The sequence below is a fragment of the Hypomesus nipponensis genome, chromosome 22, assembly GCF_054491055.1.
Source record: "Hypomesus nipponensis isolate SF chromosome 22, ASM5449105v1, whole genome shotgun sequence".
Classification (NCBI taxonomy): domain Eukaryota; kingdom Metazoa; phylum Chordata; class Actinopteri; order Osmeriformes; family Osmeridae; genus Hypomesus; species Hypomesus nipponensis.
Window position 1 is genome coordinate 5,280,175 of NC_140382.1, and position 23,140 is coordinate 5,303,314.

The 23,140-nt window shown below is 45.9% G+C and overlaps 1 protein-coding gene across 1 annotated transcript; it reads right to left on the bottom strand.

The window, feature by feature from the left end:
• Positions 1-1,495: 1,495 nt before the first annotated feature.
• map1b (microtubule-associated protein 1B) lies at positions 1,496-21,130 on the bottom strand. The gene is made up of 7 exons (XM_084687276.1): positions 20,907-21,130; positions 18,549-18,650; positions 11,197-11,279; positions 9,995-10,135; positions 4,761-9,843; positions 4,413-4,651; positions 1,496-4,263 (listed from the first exon to the last, which is right to left on the bottom strand). Exons 1-7 carry the CDS (start codon positions 21,091-21,093, stop codon positions 4,108-4,110), a joined length of 5,991 nt encoding a protein of 1,996 aa, XP_084543402.1. The 5' UTR covers positions 21,094-21,130; the 3' UTR covers positions 1,496-4,107.
• Positions 21,131-23,140: the final 2,010 nt, after the last annotated feature.

Genomic DNA, 23,140 nt, shown 5'->3' on the forward strand with positions numbered 1-23,140 from the left:
TGTCCCCACTCAAACTGGTATTGTTAGCCACCGATTCAATTACTCCACTGCCGTTGCCTGTTCTAAAGAGATTCTGGCTGTTGGAACACCATCAAAATTTTATATAGAGTTTATATAGGCTATTATATAATTGTATTATGAATATATAATTCTATATTATATTATTAAGGTCAATTACACTTTAACTATTAGACACCATAGAATTAATTCTGAGCATTTACAGGTAGGCCAAGGCTATAGTATAATATACCCTCTTCACCTAAGACAGAAGTCACGGATAATTCGTTTTCAGTGATGTAAGTGTAATCCACTCATATTTGGTTTAATGGCGTTGTTCCCACATTTGCATACTTCAAGCATTTTAGATGAGCTGCTTTACAAAGTCTGTTAGCCCAACATAATATCACAAAAATATAATGTAGGCCTATTGGGAAATAGGCCAACATTTGTTACAGTTCCATGGTCATATTCATAAAAAAACATATTTTCACCCTGCAGATCATCTATATAATTAACCAAATAATTAATAAATAAACTGTATGAACCATCCACATTTGAATGCTGCCACCTAGGCTATTACATAATATGCAGCATCTGATTGGAAAAAACGAGGACTTTGACTTGCACCTAGTTTCATTTTACTGTGGTGACAGGGAACTGTCTCAGTGAGCATCGCTCCCTCCAGCCTTAGCCTCTCTCACTGCCTCAGCCTCTCTCACTGCTTCAGCCTCTCTCACTGCCTCAGTCAATCTCCCTCCAGCCTTAGCCTCTCTCACTGCCTCAGTCAATCTCCCTCCAGCCTCAGCCTCTCTCACTGCCTCTCACTGCCTCAGTCAATCTCCCTCCAGCCTCAGCCTCTCTCACTGCCTCTAACTGCCTCAGCCAATCTCCCCCCAACCTCAGATTCTCTTCCAACCGCAGCCTCCCCCCGCCTCAAGCTCTCTCTCTCTGGACCAATAAATCCTTTCTCTGGCCTGTCTGGCTTTCAGGGCCACAAGTCACTCTGGAGGCTGAGAGAAACTTCTGTCTTCCTGGAGCACTGTTGTCTTTTACAGTCTAATAACAACCCTAACCCAGACAGACATGGCATCAGTGTGAAAACCTAACCTAGACAGACAACAACCAACCTGCAAGCTACAAAGACAGATATTAGAGCAGCCAGCCAGCCTCACAGACAGCCTTAGAATCAGCATTATGGCTGCCAGGGTTGGCTTCAATTTGATTTAAATGATGTAAAATCAGGAAGTAAGTCATCTTTGTAAAAAAATATCTAACTCTTATCAATTTTATGCAGCCAGTTAGGTATGACCGGACTATGCAATTGACACCAGCTAAAACTATACAACCCCCTGAGAATTTTGATGAAACACCTGAATTGCCATTGTTTTAAGTAATCAGTGTTATTTTTTATGCACAGAAAAACACTTCAAAGGACAATTCATGTTTATACAGTAAATGATGATCAGTCAATCACAAATTCAGAGAGACAAATCTGTTATTTTCCACAACGATCTTTATTGTGGCTCCTTTTTTTAAAGGTGTCCTTTTTAATAGTGGTTCCCTTTACATCAAATGGCCCATATGGGGGCAGAGGAGATATTGCACACAAACGTCAGAAAAGCACTAATAGTAATACTTTCACTTAAACTAATTACTATGCTAGACATGAGTCCGGAAAAGGGAGGAGGAGGAGGATGTACAATCACAAGACAGATAAACCACACAGCTGCTTACATACATTTCTAACAATCACCCAAAAAACAAAGAGAGAGAGAGAGAGAGAGAGAGAGAGAGAGAGAGAGAGAGAGAGAGAGAGAGAGAGAGAGAGAGAGAGAAAGACAGAGAGAGAAGTGATAGAAAAGATCAGTGAGATGTGGTACAGAGGAAGTAGAGGAGAGAATGTGTTTGTGGTTAAGTCATTGAAGTTTGTGTTTTTTAAGTGCGGGATGGTCATGCTTGCGATCACGGTTACACTTGCAGAATGGAACAGGTCTACTGGACTACGGTGTGGTCTGGTACTACATGATTTGCCTGTCAGACTTACTCAATTATATTGAACATAAACAGCAACTGTTTTAAGTCATGTCTCCATGAATGGTCTGTCACGGTTGTGGTTGGTTTCAGTCGTTTGTTGGTGTTTGGTATGGTTTCAGTCATGTTTCAGTAGGAGGTTGTCTATATGGGCTTCATTGGGTCTATTTACCAGGCACAGATTAAGCCATAGTACAAGACTAAAAAACATCTCAAAGGAGATTCTCCATTTAAAGGGCTTCTTGGTCCAGGACTAAGTATGATCTGTGTTAAGAAAGCTGTTTTGTAGTGTCTTTCATCTTATGTCTTTCACGCCATTGTAAGCAAGTTCTTACAGACAACAGTCACTCTTCTTTCAAGGTTCATGTCAGACACCAATGTTGTTTGGTTTAAAAGGTACATCCTGCCCAAATCCAAAGACTAATACAAAGCTTGAGATATATTTCCCATTTCCATTTTTTCATTTATGAGCCAAGCCTTGCATTGCAGTTCTTATTGGCAGTTGAAAGAAAGATAACCCTGTAATTTAATAAAAACAATGAAGAGCTTCATGTATTTCATGACTCATGCACAATCAATTTCAACCATTCACTCTGCCACAAAGCTATTTATAATTATAGTACAGTATTTTAGAAAAACAGAAACTTTTAAGAAAGTATCTCGCTTCACAAGCTTGAACATATGTGGCACATTCAAGCAGTCTCCGCGGTTCGACTTCTGAATTCACAGAATACAACTGGGGTGATTGACCACTCTGGTTTCCAGCTATTATATGCTTTAGCATCAATATCAATCAATAAGTTAAACAACAAAAGTTAAATGACAAGGACATCATTCATGTTTAACAAAGCTTGAAAAGTTGGACATAAATAATTGTCAATTTTGGGCGACAAAAGAATTACACACGTTGCAAAACACATTTTATTCTAATGCAGGGTTTGACATTGCATTAAACAATCCCCCCACAAGGAATATTTACTCCTTCAAGGGACACGGCTATAGAAGCTTCATAATCAATAATAAATAAGTTAAATAAATATCAACGATAATGATCAATCCAGACAGACGGCTTATATCTCCCTCTGTGCAAAACGTGAAAACAGAAAAAAGGGAACCAGATGAGCTTGACAGTTGTACCCCAACACCATATCTGAGTTACAGACACATGTTGAGAAGAATAGTCCTAGATTCCTTGCATGCAGCCTAATCACAAGGAAGAAAAGATTTCCACTCGTTTGACACCTAGAAGCCACACCTCAGTATGGGATGAACTTTAAAGTGTGTCATTTTCTAATCTAATTACCTACAGTACCTACTTCATGTCATCTGTTTAAGGGCGTCAATCTTCTTTTACATTCATTCCTTTTCTCTCTAAGGCAGTTACAGATTGAGTGTTATCTATCCTTTGGTGTTTTCATCGATGTCTAATCCATCATATAGGTGAGATATTTTCATGGGAATGGACATTATATTTTATATTCAGTGGCCTGAGGTGTTGCTTACCAACTTGTACATGTTAGCTCCAATATTAACAGTATTTGCATGCTGTGTTCACATATTTGAAGATAGCCAAGGTAGACAGTACCATAGCAGAAACATCTCATCTAATGGATCAGTCCCAGACTGGATCGGGAATGTTTTTATATTTTATATTTACTGTTTAAAAGGAACGGAACAGATAAAGGAGGTTAATGCTAGAGGAATTTTTTGAGAAAATGCATTTATGCAATAAGCACTATTAATCAAGGGACTATGAAGCCTTGTCCAGTCACATTATACTTTGAGGCTATAGGACAATTTATAATATTGAAAATTTTTCAAGAGCCCACAAAGATCATATAGACTGAGCTTTTATGTCTTCATTAACTAATATTAGCCTTTATAGTTTTGTTTATCCATATCTTTGAACCACTTCTGAAAGGCTAAAAAGCCTTTACGGAAATGACACTTTTTTATAGTTATATGTACCAACTCCATATACATCTGTCCCTGCTCCAACCCCTGTCCAATTAACAGCATGGTCCACTATCTGCAAATGTATTGGTGTTGTAATGTCCTGACCAGGAGAGTATGGGCTTACAGCTCAATCTTGCAAGCAGGGAAAGACTCATCCTGCATGACCACCGTGCTACTGGAGGCCAGGACCATGATGTTGAGGTCCTGCTGCTGGTCGTGGGTGTCCTGGTACCACTCTCTCATCACCTCCGAGTCATGGGTCGGGATCAAGGTCACCTGACACACAAACAGAGGTGGGTTTTGGACATAAATACTTATTATTATTATTATTATTATTACATTTCTTTGTATATCCCTGCCTATAACAAAAAGGTGCAATTCTGAAGAAGAAAACATATTTGAATCTAGGAGTTTAGTGCCAGTACCTGCATGTTGTTACCCCACTGGGCCTTCCCCTCCAGGAGAGAGTTCAGAACTGCCTTGCTGGGCTCCTGGGTCGCCTGGTCATTGCCACTGACCACATAGTACGATGAGCGGACGCGCTTGAAGAACTCGGCATCGACGTTCTTTGCATTGCAGTGGTTAGGTATGTACACCAGATCCATGTACATGGGTGGGCAGTTTGGGACGGATGGCACACTTGTGGCCTTGCCACTGCCTAACCCTTAAGACACAGATATGCGCTGTGCTTAGACACTGCTACAGTGTTTCAAAAACATCAATTTATGTAAACAGACAATGACATGAATATTTACAGAGGAACAAGGGCTTACCAGATGTGGCACTTTTTACACCCCTGGACGCAGAGGTATTAGTTGCATTTTTGGCGTCTTTGCCCTCGCCTGTGCCCTTCTTGGGAGAGGCTGTTTTCATATCCTTGACCTTGGAGAGGCCACTCTTCCTGGCCGGTGAGGAGGACTTTGTCTTGGTCAGCTTCTTCTTTTTGGGTGTCTCCTTTCCCTCCATCTTTAGATCCTGGCTCTGGTTGTTCTCAGGGGCCGCTGCAGCCTCAGGGTCCACCATGCAGACATCTGGGCGGGCCGGGGCGGGAGCTGAGTCCTTGGCTGCTGCCGGGTGAGGGTCCGGGTGTCTGAAGGTTAGGGTCCTGTCCGTGGGGAGGGTCTCGGAGTCATCCTCGGAGTCGATGTTAGCGTCTGCTGTGATGGAGGGGCATTCCTCGGTACCAGGAGGTACGTCTGAGTCCGTTTGAGATGGAGCAGACTCACTTATGGAGGTGGGGGGGGTCTCCTCACACTGCTTGGCACAGAGTTTCCCCCCCGGGGGAGGTGGTCCTCCACCTGCCTTGGCCAGGACGTCTTCCTTCTCTTTTTCCTCCTCATTCATGAAGTATTCCAGGGGGCTAGGGTTGATGAAGGACGGGGACAACTCCGTCTTGGGGTGGCGGTACTCGCAGGAGGTGACCAGACACAGATCCACATCCGTCCTGGACTGAGAGGACGGGCTGTTCTTGGAGGAGTCCGAGCCCTTGGAGCCTCCAGCACATTTCTGATAGTCCGACAGATTGGAGGAGAGGGGAAGGTACGATGGGGAGGGAATTTTGGGGCTCATGGGAGATTTGGACTCGCCACATTTGAAAGGATTTGTCTCGGCTTCTGCTGCTTTCGGCGAGAAGTGGGCGTAGGAGGAAGGCGAAGCTGCTTTTGGAGTTGAAGGGGACTTGTCCATCTCCTGCATTTGGCAGGGTGTGGTGACAGAGGGTGTCGATTGGGAGGCATCAGAGGGGGAGGCGGAGAGGGCACGGGTGGAGTCTGTGTCTCTGAAGAGCATGGGTTTCTCAACTGTGGAATGGCTCCGCTCAGCTTGCCTTAGATCGGAGCCCTCTGAGGGACTGTAGTCCACCTCAGTTGGCCCATTCTCCGTGGCCCTCAGGCTGCCTGGTCCAGACGAGGACACATGCTCTGGTGATTGTTTACTGAAGTCCAAAGCCAGAGAATGGTCTGGGGAGTCCTGGCAAAAATCTACTGAAATGGTGGACTGCTCCGGGGACTTGGGCTCCTGGGTCTTGGCTGTCTTTGGTGAGATGTCTGGAGAGATGGACATTGGTCTGGGGCTGTCCTCTTTGGTGGGGGATCCCTCAGTGTCCTGGAAAGTGGTGGGGGTCTGAACCACGGACACAGACAGCGAGTCGTCCACCTCAGTGGAGTGAGGGGACCCCACTTCAGCATGGAGGGAGCGGGAGTCGGTGGCGGGTTCTGGGAGGGAGCTGGTTGCCAGGGAGGCTGTGGAAGCAGAAGCTAAGTGGGAGAACGTGTCCTCGGCCACAGCCTCATCGACAGGCGTGCCTGATTTGTCTGATGTGGTCCCTTCCGATATAGACATCTTACTCTCTTCTTTGAAACCCGCAAAGGGGTTGGTGTCTGATTCTTGCCTTGAGCAAGCTGCTGAACTACCATCGCTAACTACATTATTCTTTTTGTCCACAAGACCTGAGTTGATTGACACATGATCCAAGTCGAAATGGGACTTCCCTGACTTGGTTGGAGAGTCAGCCCCTGTAGGCGGGGGGCTTTTCTCTGGAGACAGAACCCTCTCTATGGTAGAGGAGTGGTCTGGCACTGGCTCATCCATGTGGCTGATTCTGCAAGGGGAGTCCTCCTTATCACTGGTTACTTCCACAATAATGGGCCCCTGAGGGGCGTTGGTCCTGGATTCAGGAGGTATGGCGCCAGCTTTCTCATCCACAGGGGACTGATAATAAGGTGTATGGCCAGAGGACTGAGGTGAGGTGTTTCCTTCCAGGGTCTTGTCATCTGGACTGTTGGAGGACTCTGCCACACCCGTTGAGGCTCCTGTGAGGGTGGTGCACAGTTCAATGGGTGCAGCAAACCTTGATGGGGTGGAGTCAAACAGCCCATTGTGATCCCCTGAGGGAGAGCGAATGAGAGGTGAAGTGGTAGACAGAGAGCTGAGTCTGGTTGAGTCAAGGCCATGTAGGTCTGACAGGGACCCTCCATCTCTCTCTTCACGAGGAAACTCCTTACAAGACTTGTCCTCTTCCAATGATGATGGAGGAGATATCGTGGAAGCCGAAGCATGGTAGTCCCGACCTTCAGTGAGGCCACTCTTTGAGCTGTTGGACTCATCACCATCCTGGAGAGGGGAGAGCCTCTTCCTGTCTACGTCCACTGACATGCAGCCTCCGAACCTGACAAAGTCCTGGGAAGGGGAATCGGTCTCATCGTTGGTAGTCTCGTCACTCATGATGTCCCTGGGTGTGGACATCTCATCCATGGGGGTTGGCACACTGGAAATCTCGATTGTTGACAGAGTGTGACCGGACGTGGTGTATTCCTCTGGTGGTTCCTCTCTGTTCTCGTCGTCAGAGGGCATCTCACACTCAGCAGGGAGCGTCTCGTCATGGATGGATGCGACAGGGGACACTAGATCAGATGTCTTCTGGGGGGTGGTGGTGGTGGCCACCAATAAACTCTCCATCTCTGTCTGCTTTTCGTTCCTGTTCAGATCGGTATCATACTCTTGGACTTCCGCTCCCTCGTCCTCGGACTCCGTTTCCTCGTACCCAGGTCCGGTTCTCTCTTCAGCAACCGTCTCTCTCCCCCTGGGCTCGTCAACTTCCCCCACCTCTCCCTTCTCCTCGTAGTCCCCGGTCTCGGATGCCTCCTCCAATCCTGTACCCTCGTCTTCAAACTTCTCACTCCCACTGCCGTTGATCTTGCCCTTGTGCTCCTGCTCCTCCGGAGTCTCCCCACTCTCGCCCTCCGCCTCTGTGGTGGTGATCCCTTCGTCCACGGACTCAGCTGCCTCCGGAGACTCCTTGAACAACAGGACCTCCTCACGCTGGATCAGCACCCCTTCCTCTTCTTCTGCCTGCTTAGCGTGGGGCATTGTGGCGTCATCTTCGACTATATCCTCTGCTTTGAGCTCCTCAAAGTCCTTGGTAAGGTCCTCTGGAGATGACATGAGGGATCGCTCGATCTCCAAAGCCTGTGTAGCGCAAGGGGCAGCAGCCACAGCCGCAGCCGCAGCCGCAGCCACAGCGACAGCCGCAGTTCCTGTCACAGACTTGGCATCCACTGACTTGGTGTCCTTCTTAAGAACTTTTAACTTTGCCTTGTCTTTGGATTTGGATGGGCTGCCAATGTCTTTCTTTAAGGCGTCTTCTTTTTTCATAGGTTTGGCTTTTGGCATCAGTTTCTTTCCTTCACCCAGAGCAGACGGTGTTTTCTTTGCATCCTTTGAAGGCTTCTTTGTGTCTTTCTTGAGGTCTTCTTTCTTTTGCTCCTGCTTCAACTCTTTCCTCTCCTTCATGGGGGAATCTCTCCTGAAGTCTCTTTTTATGTCTTTTTTCACATCCTCTTTCTTTACCTTCTCTTCCCTTTTAGGCTTTTCTTCTTTTTTGGGTATTGACTTCTCATCTTTCTTCACCAATTCTTTATTTGCTTCTTTGTCAACAATTTTCTTTTCCACCAATTTCTTCGGCTCCCGCTTAACAATCTTCTCCTTTGCAACTTTGGGCTTCATTTCAGCTTTCTTTTTCTCCGGAGTTTCATTTTGAGGTGCTTGCTCTACTTTTGCTTTAGCCTCTTTTTCTGGAACCTTTGCTTTCTCCTTTTTTACCAAAGTTATCTCTTTCTTCTCTACCTTCTGTGTTTTCTCCTGGGATGACTCTGCATCTGTTTTCACCTTTCCAGTAGCCTCCTCCTTAGACTCCTTCCGGAGGCTTCTGCTTGGTGACGGTCGTGAGGTTGACTGCAGACTCTCCTTGCTGTCTGTTTTGTGTTTTAACTTTGCTTGCTTTAGCGATGGAGCCATATTGGAGGTTAGCTCTTTCTGGGTGACAACTGGCTGCTTCAAGAAATCTAACTGTTTCAGTTTCTCTAAACCTTCGAGGATGTTATACTGAGTTGCATTACCAGGAAACAAAACGCGAACAATCTTTTCTGAGGGGTTAGATGGATGCCATACAATCAATGAAGAGATGGAAGTCAAATAGGACACAGGGAGCTCGGATTCCTTTCCATTTGGTAGCAAGATGGATGCCTTGTCTTTCTCACTGCCCGTCCAGTTTTTCATAAAGTTCTGCATCTCTTTGCTGTTCTTGGATGGGTTCAGCACATACATTTCCAACTTGCCCACACCCATCTTCTGAAACAGTATAATTGGTTCAATGGTGTTTCCCACAGGTCTCTGCAGAGACTCTGTCCTCAGTGACAGCTTGTGGACGTACTGCAGGGTGAAAGCCGCCTCTTCCACGTTCTTCCGCACCCTGAAGTCGGGTTCCGGGTTCCCAAGATTCTCTGGAATGTTGAGGAACATAACACCGATGTCTGGAGAGATCATGTTCTTGACCCAGTCACCAGTGGCAGAGGACCCCTGTGACTGCTCCTCCTCCAGTTCGGCCACCTTTCTAAGCAGCATGCTGTTGATGCCTGGCAGGTTGTCGTCTCCAATGTGGGTCAGGAGGATGGAGTCAACCCTGTCTAAGTGTCTCACTAGCTTCCAAAAGCAGGCCTTCCGGTCCGAGCCGCCGTTGATCAGCATGTTGAAGCCGTTTACAGCGAAAAGTGCAGAGTCACCTCGGCCTCCAGGGAAGATGTAACAGCAGGGCTTGGAGAGCTTGAGGAATCCCCCGGAGGTGGGTGGCTCCAGCATGTCGAAAGGAGAAGGGATCTCCACAGACTCAGACAGGTACTCTGTGAACTCAGATAGACCCTCCATCTCAGGGAGGATCAGAGGGGAATTCAGTTTAATGTTGATGAAGTCTTGTAAGTTGTGTTTGTCCAAGTTTGAGTTTTTCCAGTCGCCTTGCTCGGGGCAGTACACAGTCAGGCTTGCTTTGTTGGCTGGATGTATGGTGCTAAGCAATTCCCCAAGCTAGATAAGAGAGAGAGCGAGCAAGAGAGAGAAAGTGGAAAAGAGAGAGAGATAACATGAATATACTTCATATTGTATAATTATTTGTTTTAGATATGTATTGTGTATTAAGCTCTTAAACAAAAAGACTCACAAAGACTAATCAACTCACCTCTTGGTCGGTAAATATGTCTATGAAGTTAAAGAAAGAAAAAGAGCCAGCCTGTAGAATGAGCTCCCCTGTGTTTTCGAAGCATTGCCCTGAGAGGACCAGTAGTTTCTGTCGGGCCGTGTCTGAGATCATGAGACGAGCCTATGCATGACACAAAGGGATATATGATGGTATTCATCCAATACACTAATTTCAAATGAGACAGAACTCAAATCACATTATTAAATCATAGCTATCTAACGAAGCAGACTTGATGAACACTGTCTAAAGTGCAGTATGCCACTAACCAATTAGCTTTCATTGCTGTTGCCGAATAGAAATGTCACCAAATTCACTTCAGGCGAAACCATTAGATAATTAGCTTCACCCATCCCCCCGTCCCCCCCGTCCCCCCCGTCCCCCCCCCCACCCCTCGCCACCCTACCTCACCCCACCCTCTCTCTATTTCTCTACCCATCTCTCTTTCTCTGGCTCTTTGTCTCTCGTGTTCAAAGTAAAAGTGCTTTCTCCACTTCAGCAGCATAGACTGTTCCGGGCCCCTGGCCAGGGTCAAACCTGCGGCACTGAAATGTTATTAATGCACAGTTTGATACAGACACAGTTTGATGCAGACACTGCTCAACTGCGGGGGATGGGTGTGGTGTGGTGAAAAGTGAAAAGGAGAGTGGTGCCCCTTTTCTAACTGGCACCCGTCCTCGCTTGCTCTCTGTATGTCAGCTATTGATTTTTACAGAATGCTTTTAAAAGCTGTACTATAATGTTAAAAAGGTTCAAGAAACAGAGGTTTGTGTAAGTTGTCTTTTGTTGTTAGACCTCTGGCTGTAACTAGGGCAGAGGCCTCCTCAGTAGAGCATCTTATTGCTATGACTGTATGTTCTAATACACACGAGAGAGAGAGAGAGAGAGAGAGAGAGAGAGAGAGAGAGAGAGAGAGAGAGAGAGAGAGAACAAAGGCTATTTTGCATAACCTGGCAGGATAATTGTCCAATTAAGTGTGTTGAACAGTCCTTTAAAGATGCAGTTGGTTGAGCCGTAAAATGTGTGTGAATTAAAGTGTCCGTCAAGACTTCTAATGGGTCGTTGGTGTCTATGTTTGTGTGTGGGGGGGGGTGAAACTCAGAAATAGAAAAGAATGGTAATAGGAGTGCGTAACAGTGATAACTCAGAGTAGCTGTGTTTGTAGGTCTCTCTAGTTCTCTTACCTCGGTGCAGACGGCTTCATCAGAAGGGTTTATAAGCACAACCGTCTCCAGGACATTGCTTTTGTGGTGAAGAATTCTTTGTCCTGAAATCCCACGCACAATACGAAAAAAGAATCAAATCATTGGTTTTTTGACAATAATCAAAAGAGACTACAAAAAAGTCATTCATAACAACAGTGAAACAGCTTCGAAGCCATCTTTTCTGGACATACAGAGATCTAGTAGATGATAGATGGGGTTGTCCTGTCAAGTCAGTCTAGCATGTCTGGCAACCAAAGACACTGATTTATGTTCCTGGTCTCTGGGCACCAAGCTCACATCTTTGTGGATGAACATGTTTATTTTGTCAACAAGTTCCCTTCATCTGACCCTGTCACCACTCCCTCAACCCTGACCCCTCACTCACACGGGTCAACGACAGGGAACACAGAAGTAACCTGTTATGATATCTATATTATGCATTAAATATAGGCTGTTCAGTCTTCTATCATTTCTTCTTTAATCTGTATTTACCTCCCTTTATCTTCAATTCTCTCTATCTTTTCCTTCCTCTCTTTCTCTCAAGCGGGGTGTAGACTAATGAATCAGACTGCTTAGAGGCGGATGTTCTGACAGTGCTAATGAGACTTTGTAAATGTTAATGTTCTCACCAGAACGCTGGCCTTAATCACTGTCATAAAATAACCAGGACCCGACTGGGGGAGAGAGAGTATCTAGCGAGAATAGCCAGCGAGATTCTGTTACGGTGGTGTACAAATCCATTTGTTACAAGACCATATTTCTCTGGTTCAGTCCTCATTTTCATAAAGTGAGCGAGAGGGTTATATTGACTGACAACGCAATACCTTTGTCTCCATCCAATCAAACTGTCAATTCAGGGATGAGGCGATCCATCAACAATGTAATTCCACTAAAAAACTCACAAGGGCTGAAGAGACTAGTGTATCTGAAACACGGGGGTCCGATACATTTTACAACTCCAAGTCAAATTGGTCCTATTCTTCAGTTCAGTTGCGAAAGTACCAATTGCACAGGCATAATCAGATTTAGTCCCAGTGTAGGCCTCATTCAGATTCTAACTGGGAAGTAACAAAAAGGAGATATTGATCAAAAACAATAAAGACTGTGTGTGTGTGTCGGGCTATGCAAACATGGGTGAGTGTGTGTGTGTGTGTGTGGTTGAGCTCTCCAGTGTGGATGAGATGGTCCAGGTGGTGGCCCCACACTGGGAGGCTAACTACAGCATCATTATTCACCCGCAGACCCCGTAGTAAACAAGAGGAGAAAAATGGTCAAATATTATATTATTATTGTAGCAATATGCATATGCTAGAAAAATATACAGTAGGTATTTTTGCCTGATAAATTGTAAATCTTTTATTTTACTTTTTTAATAGCAGCAGATGCAGCCTTTTGGAATGAAACACTTCATGCTGTATTATGATCATGTGATATCATGTGACAGTAACAACCGAACAGTAAAAGAACAAACACTGTATTGACAGCACCCGTCATTAACAAACACAGCATTGAAAACAGCACCCATCACTAACAAACACAGCATTGAAGAGCACAGTCAACTAAGAGTATAAAAGAGTACTGAGAGAGTTTGGGGTGATGCGATTTTCACAGATAAGCGGAGAGGGGAGGAGAGAAGTAGACATGCAAACGGAACGACAGAAAGCTCGTTTCTGTCGTTCTGTCTGCATGAACTAAAAGTGTAAAGGGGAAAAGGGGGAGAGAGCGTGTCTGGTCACTGGAGACATGGTACTGCAGTAGCTATCTGACTGTAGGGCTGATTCCTCCATGCATATTTCATACAACAGATGCGTGGCACAAACCCCTGTAGTCATTAACCCTGCTGTTTCATCACTGAAGATGAGCACTTTGCTGGAACCCAACCACCCACCCACCCAGCCATCCCTCCATCCACTCACTATTGTATTTCAACTGGTAATTGTAAATAAAACCATTTTTTATTAGCAGGTACTTTGTGTAACCAGAATGTTCTCCCTAACCTCCCAGATGTGGCATTCAGGCCTACAACTCAACTCAAGTTTACGACACAACGATCTGAACAACAGACCGAGGATGAAAGGGGTGGGGGGTGGGGGGCACCATAGAGGGGGAGGAACACACCGTGAGGTTCAGCTGAGGTTCAGTTCCAACTCCCGAGCCATTTTTCCACGGGCACTCGGCACTGATGAAAGCCCTGCGTAAGAGCACATCATCAGATATATGACTGAGAACACCCCCTGGGGAGAGGCCCTTCTCTGTGCCGGGGGATCGATCTGCAGACCTGGCAACATCTATGGGTCTTTGTGAGGAAGAGACTGACGGAAGCAGCTTTAACTGCCTCTCTAATATACGGTCACAGGTAAAGTAGTCACAGCGCGTTCCTCCAGCTGTTCCCACTGTCTCGCTAGGAGAAGAGCACACTCTGGGAGGGAAGGTGGATGTTGCTCTCTATGTAGATCATCCCTCTTTTGTTACTGGCCTACTTTACTTATCTTTATAGGACAGAGAGACCTCTGTTTGTCACCATGCCGGCATCCACAAGTATAACGCAGTCCCAGGAAAGTTTCCTGCAAAACTGTGTAAATCCAGCACCAGTGGCAAACCCTCCTAAGCACAGCCTATGGTGATCGTAAACCCAAATCATGGATGTAACCTTAATGTAGTGGTGGCAAGCGGCTGTTCCTCCCTGCATGTGTGCATGAGTGTCTGCGCGTGTGAGGCTATGCATGGGTGTTTCTGAGAGGGGGAGCGTGTGTGTGTGGTGTGTGTGTGTGTGTGGTGTGTGTGTGTGTATGTATGTATGTGGTGTGTGTGTGTGTGGTGTGTGGTGTGTGGTGTGTGTGTGTATGTATGTGGTGTGTGTGTGGTGTGTGTGTGTGTGTGTGTGTGTGTGTGTGGTGTGTGTGTGTGTATGTTTGTATGTATGTGGTGTGTGTGTGGTGTGTGTGTGGTGTGTGTGTATGTGGTTTGTGTGTGGTGTGTGTATGTGTGTGTGTGTGTGGTGTGTGTGTGTGTGTGTGTGTGTAGGTGGGCGCGTGTGTGCACTGGAGCTTGTCTGACCTTCTGACAATTACCTTGGTGGGTAGAAGGACCTTAAGCACAGCACACCTCCCTCTACCCATAATGTGGCATGCATGGCTGCCTATTATCCTTCTGATTGAGCAGAAAGCTACCATCATTTTTCTTTTTTGGGGTTGGGTTTTTTCCACGACTAATAAACCAATGAACCCGAGAGACCTCCATTTTATTAACGACTGAAAAGAGATCAAACCAGAGCCAGGAAACCCAGACTCTCTATTTGTTGTTCAAAATAAACCTGAATGTGTGTTAAATCAGCTGTCAATTTGCAATCCTTCCCTTCTCCTTTCATCTGCATCTGTCTCTTGGCTTCCTGCCATCTTGTCATCTTTTCATTTTGTCATTCCCTCGTTCCCTTCCCTTTTTCTGTGGCTTTCCCTCCCCTGGACGTTCACGTCCTCTGAGCTGGCCCTGGGCGACGTGTACAATGTCACCAAAGTCACCTTGTCTCCCCTCTCTGATGCACCCATAGACAAAATCTCTCCGTCACCGACTATAGTACACGCACCAACATTCACTCAAACACACACACTCTCTATTGTTCTCTCTCTGACACACGCACCACACCGAGCAAAACATTCACTCAAACCCACACTCCTTGACTGTCGTGTTGAAGCACAGGTCATTTACAGTACTGACAGCTGCTCATTCAGTCAGCCCTGATGGGTTTCCTGGTGCTGCTTGGCACCACCAGTGAATGAGATTAAGTCACTCACGAGAACATCTCGATGACTCATCTCTAAATCAACATAGTCATCCTACGTTATTGCATGTCAGTAAGACCCAGCCGGCAATAAATCACACGTTTCTTCATTAGATTATCTCGACATCTACAGAATCTACAGCGACCAGCCTGGCTCTCACAAAAATACCCCCCCCCCCCCCCCATCCATGATAATCCCTGGGTTTTAATTGCTATTGATCTCAATCTGCTGTGCTGTCCCTCTAAAGACAGGAAGGGAAGAAGACTGAGTGGATTGGTTGTTGAGGGAGAGAGGACTTGGATTCTCCAGCTGCTCTTTAACCACCTCTGCCGTCTGCACCAAAGACAGAGCAGGGGGAAATCCATCCTGTATGTACAGTATCCTATAGCTATCTGCTCTCTGCTTCTAACTCCCTGGGTGGCACAGAGGGTCTCCTCTCTCCATCCATCCCGCTGTTCTTCCCCTCCCTCCCTCCCTCCCTCCCTCCCTCCCTCCCTCCCTCCCTCCCTCCCTCCCTCCCTCCCTCCCTCCCTCCCTCCCTCCCTCCCTCCCTCCCTCCCTCCCTCCCTCCCTCCCTCCCTCCCTCCCTCCCTCCCTCCCTCCCTGCCTCCCTCCCTCCCTCCCTCCCTGCCTCCCTCCCTCCCTCCCTCCCTGCCTGCCTGCCTGCCTGCCTGCCTGCCTCCCTCCCTCCCTCCCTCCCTCCCTCCCTCCCTCCCTCTCTCATCTCTTCCTTTGTCCATCCCTGCATCCACTCCTGCTCCCTGGCTCTACCAGCTGTCTCTTCATCCATCCATCCATCCCTCTCTCCTCTCTTTCTCACCACCCCCCACCCACCCACCCACCTCTTTAACTGCTCTGTGATTCCCAGTGCCCACAGAGGAAGCCTGGCGCAACATGATGAATAGCATATCATCTATCAAGCAGACGGGCAATTGCGTTCTCCCTCTCTCATTCCATCCCTCCATCCATCCCTCTCTCCCTCGACTCCCCTCTGCTCAGAAAAGGCTGATCTGTGTGTTAAAGGAAACACCAACTGGTGGCTTTGATTTCCTGTAGTAAAGCAGGAACGTCTCTCTAGGGAGTTGGTTTTTACAGTAAAAACAGACAGAGGCCGTCCATATGTTTTCAAACAACTTTCAGAATTAGGGTTGACATGAACATTACTTGTTAAAAGCTGGTGATAATACCTACAAGAACCCAAAGCTAACCTTAAGATAATGTATGGATAACAAAAGAATCACTGAATTTACTTAAGGGGAAACTGTATATTGGATCCAATGTACACATTGCCCATAGACATTTCCAGTTAATTGTATGTCTTGAAAGAATTTACAATTATTTTGCTAATGGGAAAAGCCCCTGGCTAACAGACAGACAAGTTAAAGAGGGCCAGAATGTACTCAGAGAGAGAGAGAGAGAGAGAGAGAGAGAGAGAGAGAGAGAGAGAGAGAGAGGTGGGGGGGAGAGGAGGAAAGAGAGAGAGAGGGATGGATGGATAGAAAGAGAGAATCAGAGAGCACCATAGATGTACAGATAGAGAGAAAAAGAGGAAGGCAACGAGAGAGAAATAAAGAAAGAGACAGCGAGGGAGGGATGGAGGGCACGCCCCACGACTAGAGACAAACAGCATGTCTGCCTTCCTATCAGCTCCCTGTCTCCACCCTCCTGGCGTCATGTACTACTAAACCCACACACACACAAGTGAGGAATAGACCCATCACTGCCTGGAGCTCACATTATAACCAGTATATTGCATTTCAGAAACATAACAACATGCAGAATGCAGCATAAGTGTGGTTGAACCATAAAGATGCAGGCTAGATACAAGCACCTACTGTAAAGTCATACAGACTGAGGTGAAAATAACTTGATCTCATTCACTCTTGGTTGGTCCTTGATCAACATGGAATGCAGTCAATTGTCAAATTGAATTATGCTTACTACACAGTTTTTCCTTTTGAGCTTATATAGATAGAAAGAGAGTGAGAAGGGTGAGGGAAGGGGAGAGAAAGAAGGTGAAATAATAGATGAGCATCTTATGTAGCGCTGACTCTCACTTTCTGTTTTTTTGGGGGCCAGCCGTTTTAGCCATATCACACCCTCTTCTTTAGACACAGCTTCCTCTCCTCCCTTCGCTCCACTCCCTCCCATCCTCCCCCCACCCTCCTCTGTCCTCAAACGCCACCAGGGGGTTTGCGCTTGCTAATAACCCAGGACACTCCTCTGCATCTGGGCTGCGTTGCAAGGCAACCACAAGCAAGGGAAGGGAGGAGGGAGGAGGCGAAGGACAGAGAGGGAAAAACAAGGAGGGGCACAGAGGAAAGGTACACAGTTGGTGTAAGGGAGTATTCAGTCGAGAGTGTACCAATGTGAGCAAGACTGGTATTCAGATTATTCAGTCAGAGTGGACCACCATCGGTTTAAATTCAAAACCTTTCGGAGTAACTCAGGTAAAAGCAAAATGGTTCCCCATCCCTGCTGTGGCCAGGTTTAGCTCTGAGGAATACCCAAGAGGACAACAATGCCAGTAAACATTCCATCTGAGGAGAATCACAGTCTATTTGTCAATGTACTGTTTATGGAACAAATGAAGTGATCTATTAAGACATCGTTTTTCATAATACTGCCCAGGCGACCTTACTGCTCCTAACTCAGCATGAATTTAAAAAGAATTGTGGATGTGCAGATAAATCAACGCAAACACACCACAAAGACACCGACTGACAAACAGTGACAAAGTCACACACCCACAGTTGAAGTTACTAATAGTCTGTAAATGGCTCCGCCGGGTCTGTATTCCTGTCAGCAGCACAGACAGCCCTTCTAAAAGGTACCTGGATAAACACTGGAGGAGACACCAGGACCTGTGTGTTTCAGTCATTTCCATCCCAAAGTCAGGGTACCTCTCTAGTGACAGACAACCAATCGTGGACAGAAGCCATCTGTCTGTGATGAACACTGCATACTTGTGGTCTGCGCTATAGCAACAAAAAAAAAAGCAGAAGGCCCGGTTTATTCTGGCATAGCGTGGGTGGGAGCCAGTCTGAAGCCTGTGAGGTAATGGTCAAGGGCAACGCCTCAGATCCGGACACTGTCATTATTTCATTAGGTGGGTATCATCACTGGACTGTCGCTACATTCCCCGTCCCTGTTATAAGGACACAGGAAGATCTGCAGCTTCAGCACACGCTGACACAGCACAGTCAGGCATAGCTGACAAAATAACCACTGAACCCTTCAGGGAATTACATAGGTGCAGTTTCAATGAGGAAACCCCACAGATCTGACTTTGCAGGACAGCTGGTTTATAACTGTATTCTAAAGGTAGAACAGAGTCAGTATTGTGGATTGGTTAACGTTTAACTGTCATTTTTATAACAAACCTTTAGCCGTGGTCTGTAAAACCCATTGTTTAATTTTTGGTGGAGAAAGTTAAGACCATATTTGACCATTAAAAACAGAATGGCATGTCGTCTATAAGAATCCGAAGACAAGAACTCCCTCACAGAAACCGCTTTGGGTGGGTGGGCTGTTTGTGTCCTGTAATCTTACCTCGGACGTCAGCAGAGAAACGTGCTGAGTGTCTGGAAACGAATAGCTTCAGCTCCTGGTCCAAGTTACAGTCGATGAGGTTGGTGTCCCAAGAGCGGATTCCTGCAAAGCACACAAAAACAAGATGGAGGGGATCAGAGCAAGATCAACGAAAGAAAGATGAGCTTGGGGTACTTCATCTGCCACCTGAATGGACAGGCCGAATAGCAGCTGCACAATCACGGAGGACAGTCAATATTCCCCATAGATTTAAGATCTAAGCTGCAGGTCTGGGAACTCATGAGTCTCAGTACCACCAATATCTATTTCCAATTGGTAAAACGCATTTATTTCATTGGGCTTGCCTGGAAAAAGCACTTACCATTTGGCTCGAGAGAAAATCTATAATAGGAAATATCTATAAAGTGCTGTCTGCCAAGGGACGGTCATGCTGTCCAGCTGTCTGTGAGTTTGTCTATCTGTCAGTCTGAGTCACAGTTACCAGAATTATTTTGTCATCCATCTTATGTCTCTCTCTCTCTCTCTCTTTCCATTTCTCTCTGTGCCTCTCTAACTCTCCCCCTCTGTATCTTCCTGTCTCTTGCTTTCGGTTTTGTCAGCCTCTCTTTCCTTCCCCACGTTGCAGTGTTATCTGAGTCTGATAATATGATTATAAAAGTAAACTGGAGTAGGAGGAAGAGAGATAAAATACAAAGCCAAACTGAAGATTTATAGTATACACATTATGCTATATTTAAATGCATTAAGAGTTAGCATCAACCTGATAACAAGAGAGGCTTTGTACAGCCAGCACAGTTCTTTGCATTGTTTTGTATCAGTGTAGAAGGTCCAAAGTCTATCTCCATGTGGGATCGCAAGCTTGCCTTGGCTTTGAGAGGAAACCAGAAAAAGGCCATGTCGTAGAGCATCAGGTTTATTACAAGAGAAAAGAGAAGCCGACCAGGGTCAGAGATGAAGTAATGGGTGTGGCAGAACATTATATGACATGGGCAAGGCTGGCCTCTCTGCAGGTCAGTTCAATATGTCTCTAACCAATCTAACCCTACTGACAACAAAGGAGTATCACTCAGCTGAGCGTGGATCTTTAAAGTGATCACGATTAGCAGTGTCTATGATTCTAGTTAAAGGATTCCCTTTCATACGTTTACAGGTTCCCTTTGTTTGCAAGTTGCAAGTGAAAGTCCACCCATACACGCAATCCTTTCGCCATGTTCCTGCTTGTCATTCCCACCTGTATACAAAATCTAGCCAATGGTGAAACGAGACACGCGCAACGCGACATCCGAAACGCCCTTTTTGTTTGAATAGCGTTCCCTTTGACTTTCCGTAGGGACCGCAGTGCGGACCTGACCACGCCTACTTGCCGGTGTCTGATGAGCAAAATCGGGATGCAGGAATGGGATGGTCCCGCTGGGCTGGGCGGATGATTTAAGATGCTGCAGGGTTAATAGCCAGATAGGCAAAGCTATTCTTTTTTTACAAGACACACATTTTTATTTCCTCTATGTGCGAAATTGACAACCAGAATTTGGACATTTTGCCTAAGCAGGGGCTATTCCCCCGAGTTTGGGGGGGAAAGTTAAGCCTTTACGAGGCAATTCAATACGGTTTTTGGAAAGTATTGTTGGGTTGCTTGTGTTAAATGCATTTATTGTATGGATGTATAGAAATGTTGCAACGGTGAAACGCGTTGACGCATGAGTTCGATACGGGTCCACATCCCATGAAAAGCAATAACCTGCGCTATTGACGTAGCTAAGACAAGCTATAGCCTAACATGCTGAATCATTCCCGTCATGTTCAATAAGATGACCTCCTACCACGTGTGTATGACAACATTGCCAATGCAATGATGATAGTAGAATAGGGGGCAGAAAGTAGTCAAAAGTAGTAGACTGCCTACAAAAGGAGAAAAGCTCATTCGAAAGAATAGCTTACATGGATAGCAGGGAGAGGAGGACCCTGGTGAGTTGGGAGGGTAGTAGCCTACCAAGGTGTGGACGGATGTCATCTGTTTGATTTGAGATATTCCACAGATATGTAGGGGCGGGTCCATAAAGGCAATAACATTTACAGTATGTCCACTCCTTTAAATACACCAATACTTGTCAATATTTAAAACGAGTCAATTTGCCGATGGAGATCACAGGTGGGCCATAGCGTGCAATGTAATAGCCTATAGATGCGTAAAGTTGATTGTAAGTAACACAAAACAGCAATAAAAGAGACAGACGATTCAAACCAACACAGAAATAAATGTAATATCTGCTTTGAAAGGCCTGCATAGGTAGTGTGGCTGCGACTGACACGACAGCACAATCACGTCCAACACCAAAACATCCCCATCTATCGTCTTACCTTTTTCGATTTCCGCAATGGCACATTTCAAGTGATCTTCCGTGACGATTTCTCCGATCACCACAAGCAGGTAAAATTTGTTGTCTACAAAGTGTTGCGAAAGATTTGAAGGTGTTGGGGATGCCATAATGTGGCCACTCGTGCTCTTCATACTCTCAGTATCTGCGGATTCCACGAGCGTCGACATCCCCTCGCACTCATATAGCAGCACAGCACACACCCCTGTCCTGTTGCAACTGAACGGAGTGGTAGTCACCAGACGTACAGTACGCCTCGAAAGGAGTGGCCCCACCTTTTATACCCCCAGACATTGTGTCATGGTCGGTAACCGGGAAAGAGGCGAAGGCGCACGAGGAATTGGTCCTTGGACCATGCTCTTACAGTTGATGTCATCCGCAGCGAATAGAAAACTCCGAGAGCTGTTTGTAAACTGATGCATTTAAAATAGGAGATTAATTATAATTTAGCTCGTGTAAAACTGCGTATTTTAAGCCTAAACAAAAAAATGTTTAGGGGAGTTAATTAATTCGGAGCACATTATATATTTTGTGTGCTGGTGTGTTTTAGTGATTTATCATAGGCTATGGCTGCACGTCGTCGGTCCGCCTCCACAAGTTATGATGTTTTGAAGTGTGTTAATACAGGGATAACCAGGCACACTTCATAGAGAACAGGAGACTCGTGAAACACTTCAGTCGTAACATTATAAGAACAAAGCGATTTCACACGAAAGAATGCTCAAAAGGTTGGGGACATAAAAAAAGTTGCCTGGTACTTGAGAAGAAAGAAGATAACAGCACAGAACAAAAAGACGATAGAGCGACATCGATGTCGCCTATTGAGACACTGTTTTAAAAGGGAAATGCTTGTTTCAACAAACAAGCAGTCGTCTCGTGGTGACAATACCGTACAGCACAATCTATATTTTTGCTATGCTATGACCGCCATGTTACTCACATTCCACATGCTATAGTAGCTATAAAAGCCAGGAAAACATTTCTGTACGTCACACACTATTTTAGCTAAGATTGGGGCGTTTATGTGAAATGTTTCTTTTTTATGACTACTACATTTTATTGAGAGGTCCATTCTACCATCAAATAGTCCACAACATTCCCTTCAAGGGACTGGATCTGACCAGAGGGGTTTTAGTCCACTACAGTGTTCCCCTTATATAAATATTTCCGGGGTGTGGGGTGGGGGTGGGGTGCTCCATGTGCGAGACTTGATCATGTGTCGCCAAAGACACTGGTCTGTGATGATACAGCGCATCAAAGATTCATCACAACACAGCTGGGAAAGAATGAAGACATTAAATATGCAACAGCTGTCACTGTCAGTCAGTCTCACACTGAGAATGACAGACTGGGGGAGGTTGAGGAGAAGGGACTGGGTGGGCAGACAGTAATAAGTTAAGTGCAACCTAATTGGTCTAGAAGTGACTCGCTGCTCTTCGCGAACCATGCCATCATGAACACGTTGGGGGAGATGGAGGATGCTAAAGTTTGGGTGCTTGGGGCTTCTTTTGGAACAGTTTCTGCCTCCTCCAGGCCAGTAACTTTGGAAAGACCCTTGGTTCCCCCTCAGCCTGCCACCCACCCCAGTCACACAAACATTTATCAGAGCAACAGTGCAAAGAACAGGATGTGCAGCAGGACTGATGAAGCGTCAGCAATGTCCAAGGAATATTTGAACAGACTAAAAATGTTCCATGTGTAAATTAGTAATAATATCTATCTAGATATTTTGTTTGTTGTTTTACTTAGGTAAAATACTGATTGGGGATAGTTTGTCTATACTGTATAATATTTGGCAATACACCATAGTGTATACCATATACAAAACAATCTCAGAATGTGGTTAAACGTTGAGTTTTTTTTTCATATTCAAATATGGATTTATGATTGACAGGACCGTATGTAATGGGGCTGGAATGACATCTGACATCAGTCGGGTCGTTTCCATGGTTTCTTAGTGAGGAGGTCGCCATCTGTCCTGACCTGGCATGGGGTCGGAGATTAAGTCTTCATTGCCATGGCGCCAGGGAGAGAAGGCTTTAGGGTAATAGTCTTTCCTGTCTGGATCCCTCTCCCAGCTGTGAATGATGGTTGTCTGTGATGGACGTGTGAAGAGGGGCAAGTCCTATTGTGTACCAGTCTCTGGAGGGGTAGAGAGAGGGGAAAGGAGCCCTGTGTTTGTATCAGTTCAAGAGCTCATATGACAGCCAGTCAAAC

What these genes read in the sequence shown, in the direction of transcription:
- map1b (XM_084687276.1), bottom strand. Translation starts at nt 21,093, where the DNA reads ATGTCGACGCTCGTGGAATCCGCAGATACTGAGAGTATGAAGAGCACG. An exon ending in ACATATTTACCGACCAAGAG is followed by an intron (nt 9,844 to 9,994) that starts GTGAGTTGATTA and finishes TCTCTTATCTAG; the next exon opens with CTTGGGGAATTGCTTAGCAC. An exon ending in AGTGGGGTAACAACATGCAG is followed by an intron (nt 4,264 to 4,412) that starts GTACTGGCACTA and finishes TTTGTGTGTCAG; the next exon opens with GTGACCTTGATCCCGACCCA.